This window comes from Opisthorchis viverrini (assembly GCF_000715545.1).
Source record: "Opisthorchis viverrini unplaced genomic scaffold opera_v5_39, whole genome shotgun sequence".
NCBI lineage: Eukaryota > Metazoa > Platyhelminthes > Trematoda > Opisthorchiida > Opisthorchiidae > Opisthorchis > Opisthorchis viverrini.
Window position 1 is genome coordinate 2,200,707 of NW_008751696.1, and position 8,048 is coordinate 2,208,754.

Sequence of the window (8,048 nt, forward strand, 5' to 3'; positions counted from 1 at the left end):
AACAACACAGCCCTTACTGTAGCCTGGTACACATGATCCTTAAGATCCAGTGAGATGTCTTTTCGACTCCACAAGTGACGCAAATTAGCAAACGTGATTCGAGCCTTTGAAATTCTTGCACTGACTTCATCAAACACACTTCTGTCAGAGCTAATACAACTACCGAGGTACGTAAAGTTTCCCACAATCTCCAGTGGTTCTCCTTGAATTGTAAGGGATATGTTCGTAGACAGTACATTTTGAAGCAGGACTTTGCACTTTGAAGGTACAAGACGCATGCCAAAAGATGGTATGATGGCGGTCAGTTTATTCAACAGGGCTTGTGCTTCGCTATGGTCTTCAAACATGAGGGCGATGTCATCTGCGTACTCCAGATCGACAAGGCTCTCGCCAGCCACCGGGGTTTTGAAAACCATCCAGTGTTCGCTTCATCATTTCATCGATGACGAAGTTGAACAAGAATGGGGAGAGTGGACATCCTTGCCTGACACCACTTTTTGTAGGGAAGCTCACCCTCCCAGAAGTATGTGAATATAGGGATCGGATTATGTTTACAAAATTATGGGGCATACCCTGTTGAGCAAGTGTAGTTAACGGAACTGATCGATCAACAGAATCGAACGCACCCTTGAAGTCAAGGAATACCAGGATTGTGGGTCGTCTGTACATGTGGCATTGCTCTAACACCTGACAAAGTGTGAAGATGTGGTCAAACGCAGCCTCCGGTCGGTCGAAATCCTGCTTGATTCCCACGAGTCAAAACTTCGTGTGCCGCCATGAGACGACGAAGAATCAATGACGCCAGAAGGTCACCTCTGAGAATCAATGACGCCAGAAGCCTTGTCACCTCTGTGGTTGCTGCATTCACCGTACCCTTTTCGAAAATGGGCAATACTATCGATTCACCCTAATTGTCTTGGACGGTCTCCTTCTTCCAGATAACCCCAAATAGGCTAGACAGGCACTGGCTGATAAATCCACCGCCATCCATGAAAAGAGCAGTTGGAAGGTCGTCAGGACCAGCAGCACGATGACGCTTGAGTAGAGAAATGCATTCGGACACTTCTGAGACTGAAAGCGGCTCCATATTTACGGTCCACCTCTCTGTTGAAGGCCAGGTTTCTGGATTGGAGGTGGCAGAGGGCCAGCTGAATTGCTGATCGAAGTACTGTGCCCAGCGATCCAAACGTTCTGCTTTGCTGCATATCAGGGAGCCATTTTGGTCCCTGATTATTTCGCTGACAAGAAGTTTCGAGGACTAGTCAAACGAATCAAGTGGAAGAATTTGCGCATGTTTCCAGCATTCTTTGCATCTTCCATTTCTTCTACCTTTCGGGTCCACCAGGCTTCTCGGTCTGCGCGGACACTCATTTTCACCTGGCGTCGGATGATGCGCCGGGTAGAGTTATGGTGGCGGCCAAGTGGAATCTGTCGCCAGGTCTCCAGCAAAGACAACGTCCTACCAGAGATCCAATGCTTGGGTGAGGTTGGCTGGGTTGTACCGCAAGCAGACGCTCCTGCTTTGAGTAGCGCTTTGGATATTCTTTACCAGTGGCCGTTTATATCCTACACCGTACCGTCCGGAAGGCATTCGAGGAGCTGGTTCTCATAGTTTCGTTTGACTTCTGGGTCCAGTAGCTTCTCAATGGCTAAGCGAGGTGTGCGCGTTTTGCGTAAAACTGAAAAGCAGCAGCGTACAGGTGCATCATCAGAGTCCACGCTGGTGTTCCAGAAGGAGCGGCAGGCGGTGATTGACCCTCGCCACCAATAACCGACGGCGATGTGGTCTATTTGGATTCGGCGCTGATTTGATGGTGCGCACCACGTTGTCAAGCGATTTCCGCTGTTCCGGAAATTCGTACTGCAAAGAAACAGCCTGTGATCGGCACACATCTGAAGTAAGCGGTTTCCGTTGTCCGTGTCTCGTGTCCGAACCAAGACGACCGCCCAATCGGGTCTCAGTAGCGCTCAGTCTACCTACCTGGGCGTTCATATTACCAACAACCACGAATATATCTGAGCTTTCAGCCTGCTGCAGAGGGGCACCTAGAGCGTCATAGAAACTGTCCTTGGCTAATTCAAAGCTACAATCAGTTAGAGCGTATGCAGACAAAATAAACGGGGTGCGACGAACCTCACTTCCTCTAGATTCTCTCGCAGATGTTGCCAAACGAACCGCATAGAGGCGACTGTCAACGGGTATCCAGTCAAGCAGAGACGCTTCAACTTGTTCGCTCAATACAATACTCACCCCAGCATATCCAGCTGCAGTGGTCTCTGCATCACCAGAGGTGCGCAACCGGAACCTGGGGGAGAGCGAGGAGGCAGTCAGTTCAATCACAGTACTTGCGTCCTGCGTCCCTGTTTCCGACAGACAACATACATCAATACAGAGGGAATCCAGCATACGCGCTTCAGTGTGCGAACATTGAAGGTGGCTAAGTCGACAGGTTTTCGGGGTTTGAGAACAGACTTCGAAGTGTTTAGGGTTGTAACTGAACTCGGACGTGCAGAAGCTGCAGCTGAGTGTGATGCAGGGCGAGCAAAACGGCCAGTCCTAGGGCTGGGACCTGCGGAGAAAGTATTCGAATTCGGGTTGGGGAGAGTGAAAGAAGGAAAACGTGAGTGTAAGAAGGGAAGCGTCAGCAGTAGCATGTTTTCGCTTACCCGCCCTGCTGTATGCAGCAAGTAAGGCGACCCGGCTGATGGCACCACGCGACGGCCGATGTGGCATGAGAATATTGTTAGTTGTGTACGTCATGGCTGTACGAGGGCTGGGATACTGCCAGGGCGCCCACACCTAGACAGAAAGACGATTAGGGTCCTCAACCAAAGCCTTTGGCTCAAAAACCTAACAGCAAGGCAGCGGTGTTCGGCTGGAAATGCCGGCTGGAACATGTCGCCATACATGTTCCAACCCCCAACCTGGAGGGCCAGGAGACTGTGTTCGTCAGACCTCTACCCATTGAGCAACTTGGTATGAGAGACTCTGTGAGCATCGTGCGGACACTCCCCAGAATAACTCAATGGGTAACCGAGGTACACAAACCGCCACACCACGGTAAGGTCCAGTCTCTTCGTGATGGGCACGCAGAAAGATGGTATGACGGTGGTCGGTCTATTCAACCAGGCTTGTGTTTGGCTTTGTTGTTCAAAGGTGAAGGCGATGTAGTCTGCGTACTCCAGATCGACGAGGATCTTACCAACGATAATTTGAACACCAGGGTTTTGAAGACCTTTCAGCACTCGTCTCATTATCTCACCAATGATGAAGGTAAGAATGGAGAGAGTTGTTATCTTTATCGGACACCACTTTTTGTAGGAAAGCTTTTGGAGAGTGCACCATACACTCTCACACACCAAGAAGTGACTGAATATAGGTATCGGATTATGTTCACCAACTTCTGTGACATACCCTATTGAGTAGTGACCGATCGACGGAATCGAAGTCAAGGAATACCAAGGAATACAACTATCTGGGTTAGTCCACTGTGTAATAAAGTGGGTTAACAATGCGTAGGGTGAAGCTACCCCAACAAGGGAGGTTGGATCTCTCACTGTGAGGAAAAACCATATCACCGAGGTGCAGCGAGCACAGCTGATGATAAGAATGGTACACTGCGTCCTGGTTCCGCTGTAAGAATATACCGAACTAAATGAGTTAAGACCCGAAACAAAAATTCGCATTTTAGATGACGAACTACCGGCATTTGCACCCTATCACAAAGCGAAGAAATAAACATTAACCTGCAACATAGGAAACACATTTAGATTGGGTGGATTCTCATTCTAGTTACGATAATAAAGAACTAGACAGTTACCCACAACATCGTTGTATCTTTTGAAGTTACTTTTGGGCTGAATAGTTGTTCACTTGTTTCTCCGTCCTGTAGTGTTTCGTTTACTGTGTCAGGCTGATATAGATTGCATGGTGTTTTTTCTGGATTTGAAAGCTGCTTTTGATTTTGTCGATCGTCAACAACTTTGGGAGTGTTTGGCGATCAAGTGTCCCTTCCTAATTTCTTTCCCTTATGAAGACACTGTAAGCGAACTGTGGGCGCGTGCGAGTATACGGGAAGCTCTCGCCTGAGTTCACACATCCAATGGTGTAAGGCAAAGCTGTCCTCTTTCCCCTTTCCTTTTCAACTTTGTTACTGATATGCTGCTTGAATTTTCTCTGCCTGTCTCTGAAACCTCTGAAGTCGAAATGCTCCCAGAACGCTCCCTCAGAGACAGTGAGTATGCGGACGATATCGCTCTCCTTGGTTAAGATCCTTCCCGAACACAAGCGATTTTAAATAACCTAAATAACTCTGCCGCACGGTTTGGCATGTGCTTTACACCTGCGAAGTGTAAAGTGCTGCTACAAGACTGGGTGGAATGAAACCCACACCTTATGCTTGCAGGTGAGCCGATCGACGTGGCAGATAAATTTGTTTACCTGGGCAGCTATATAAGTTCCGGTGGACTGGCTGGAGATGAGATTATTTCATGAATCCGAAAGGCCAGAGCAGCTTTTGCCATGCTCCGATACCTATGGCACCGACGTGACGTGAGTTTGTCTATCAAGGGTTGCACCGCGGTGGTGCAATCCATACTGCTTTATGGTTCAGAGACGTGGCCATTACGCGCAGGGGACAAACGGAGGATGTCAGTGTTTGACCACCGGTGTCTTCAGAGCATTGGTCAGGTCTGATGGGAACACTGAATTGGTAATGGTGAGGTATGCCGAATGGTCTTAGGAGAAATGAGCTATCCCGTGATAGATAAATTACCCATGCTTCATAGGCTGCGCTGGTTGGGTCATGTACTCCATGCCAGAAGACCGTCTGCCTCGCACAGCTCTTTTCGCCCGGCCCTGTGCTGAGTGGAAGCGACCGGGAGGTGGACAATGTATGACCTGGCAACGAAATACGAAAACATTAACCAGTAAACTAAGTCAGATAGGTAACTGCCGCCTCCCTGGATGGGGACCCGGGGACTCAAATTACCAGTGGTTATTGACATTGGCGGAAGTACCCCAATAGCGCACTCAGTGGCAATCATTCATCAAAGCTATCACCTTCAATGCGTAGCTAACTAATTTCCGAACAAACTGAGCATGCCTTCGCCTCCAAGGCTTGGTTTTGTATCCTACTTTCCCGCTTTCCGGCGATCGAAAGTGTAGCAGCTGGAACCAATGAGCCTGTGGCACACGCTTTAAAGCCGATAAATTGGAATAAATTTCATACTTGTAGTGGAACTGAAACAACTGACAATGACCATGATGAGTTCTTTTCTAATGAGCCACCGGTGGTTGGCAGTAAAACGTGACCTAAGCTGGACCGTAAATAATGAATACGTAGCGAAACGGATAACTGGAGGTTTTCCGTTTCTTCGGCATGGATCATGTATGCAACTTACGCTCCACTCTACCATAAAGGAACGAATAAACGCCGGTGGACTGTTCTTATGCTTCCGGAATTCTTCTCGGACGTATCGGTTCCCTAATTCAGCCATATCCGGAGGAAGTGCACGATGAAGTCGGAGAATTAATTTGTACAGGTACCTGACTCGTTGTGGGTGAGTAAGAGAGGCAAAATTCGAAACGGACATAGTCCTTGTTCTGTCCACGAGTGATTACATAATCGGCGAATGTATTACTAAAAGAGGAGAGAACGAAAAAGGGGGTTTACCCTTGAGAAAATCCGAACGTTGGTATGACCCTCTTTGACAGTAAATAAATGGGTGAACCTGCAAAGTAACGGCACGGCACTAGGTACCGAAAGGGTATTAGGGTTGAACGATTATCTTATTATTTTATCATATCATCGAAAATAAATACGGATCTGTTACAACGCAAACGACCAACACGATTATGTACGTTTTGTCTGTAGTATGCAGACAGCACATGAGAGTACCGTAGACTGGTGAGTCTGATTCTTAGCGTCAATCGATGGTTGGTCAGGATGACTGCCTATGGTAAAGATGTTCACTGAATGCACAGACGACGGTCAGTGGCCTCACTTGTCACAGCGGTCTCCTGGGCCTGATCTCCTGTTAGGCCATCTAACAATGGTAGATGACTCAAGATTTATAAAGGAAACTACTCACAAGTTTGCTGAAAACTCTTCGACAGCCCACGACCGGTTTCGCCCTTCTTGGGGCTCATCAGGTAGATGCAGCCCCCGAGATTCCGTCAAAAAGCGTTCAGCTGTAGCACCCTTCCGGTGCCTAGCTGCCATGCCACCCGAAGGAAGCAAGAGGGCTGGGATACTGCCAGGTTGCCCAAGCCTAGACAGCGAAGTCGAGTGGCGGAGGTCGGATTCGAACCGCGGACCTTCAGGTTAGTAATCCGCGCTCTAACCACTTCGGCCATCTCGCCCCGTCAACCTTAGGAGCAACCTTCAGCAACCTTGTGAGTAGTTTCCTTTATGAAAATATACTGCAATATCTCGAATATCGTGCCAACTGAATCATGAGGCCGCCTGTGTGCAGCACATTCAGCTGGACGACGTCATAAACGAGAGATTCAATTGAGTCTCCCGTGGAAACCAAATCGATTTGCAAATGAGTGCATTCCTCGAAAACAGTGCAATTTGGGTTCAAGTAGATCATAAGGTTGACGGAAACTCGGGGAATGCGCCTACCTGATGAGCCCCAAGAAGGGCGAAACCGGTCGTGGGCTGTCGAATAGTCTTCAGCAACCTTGTGAGTAGTTTCCTTTATGAAAATATACTGCGGTATCTCGAATATCGTGTCCAAGCCCCGTCCCCACATCCGATGGAAGATGAGCTGTATTACGGAAATTGTGGAACTGCTTCGCAGTGTTTGTTTACTGTTATGTGATAGTCAATTAATATCCAGGAATGTTCAAGAAGACGCATGAGGATGCACATTTCCTAAAAACTATGTACACATGATATATTTGATTTCTTGTCCAATGTCTTGTAACGATTCAGTTCGTGTTTGCTAATGAATAACTTAGCAGCGGAGGTCTTTTCTTCTTTTATTTGATGCCAGGATACGGATGATCTCGTGGCACAACCTTTTGAGGATGGGGATGTGCGGAGGTTCCTGGAGGACTTCAAGGATGTTGCGGAGGCGGCTGGACTGGATATCGACCAGCGGCATTGAAGACCCTCCTCAGAAGCCGGGCGAAGAGGGCTCAAGACGGACTGGACCGCCGCGAAGAAAGCTCCTGCAGGAGAGTTCGGTACACCGATTGACCGCCAGGATGTTATGGGGCCGTTCAAGGCGACCAGGATGGGACATGACCCGACTGTGTTCTTTGCCGATCTGCAGCAGCCGTTTGATCGTGACTTGCCGGGACTGGACGGAGTGCCGCACCAACAGTTGTTGTCTGACCAGTTCGTCGGTGTGCAGCCGGCACCTGGTGCCCAGTTGCGGTCGGCATGAGCAACTAGACAGTTGAGTGGACCGGAAAGTGGCCGAGGTCATGCTGCAGTCACATAAACAGGGAGGATTCACCAGTGAAGGATCTGCAGGCCAAAGTGGACTAATCGATCGAACGGCTTGCAGCCATGAAGACAGAATCACGGAGACACTCAACCGAACCGGTGCTACAACTATGGCGTACCTGATCATTGGAAGAGTCAACGTCGCCACACCCGACCACCTGTAAGTAATGCCACTTTGGATTAATCCTCTTCTCCCGGGTGAGATGCGATAAGTGCTGTGACACAGGCTATGATACAGGCCGTTATCGAGATTGACGGGAAAAAGGAGCTGTGCCTAACTGATACAGGAGGCGGGGTGTCACTGAGGCAGAGAGGGTACGAAGTAGAATGCAAATGCGCGTTGCCCGTGAGGCCAATGGGACACTGACTGGAAATTGACAGATTATCAATGCACTCAATGCGCCTGGGCGGCAGGTAAGCGCAGCATGAGTTTCTGATAAACCCAGACATAGAACAGACAACTTTGGGAGCAGACTTCCTACGGAGCGCAGAATCCGTGGTGAACCTAAAGCGGGGCAAACTGATAAAGTATGTCTTACTCGAGCTCACAGGTCAGCCAAGCGCTGCTGCCGGAAAACTGCGTGTCCG

At 48.9% G+C, this 8,048-nt stretch overlaps 1 protein-coding gene across 1 annotated transcript in view; it reads right to left on the bottom strand.

Annotated features, from left to right (window-relative positions):
* Positions 1 to 7,587, bottom strand: part of T265_03006 (hypothetical protein) — a gene marked incomplete at both ends in the record, with an annotated part of 16,218 nt that extends 8,631 nt beyond the window's left edge. Inside the window, 3 exons of the mRNA XM_009167385.1 lie at positions 1,982 to 2,353; positions 5,404 to 5,599; positions 7,580 to 7,587. Coding sequence (XP_009165649.1) covers positions 1,982 to 2,353; positions 5,404 to 5,599; positions 7,580 to 7,587 — 576 coding nt within the window. The remainder of the gene's footprint in view (positions 1 to 1,981; positions 2,354 to 5,403; positions 5,600 to 7,579) is intronic.
* Positions 7,588 to 8,048: the final 461 nt, after the last annotated feature.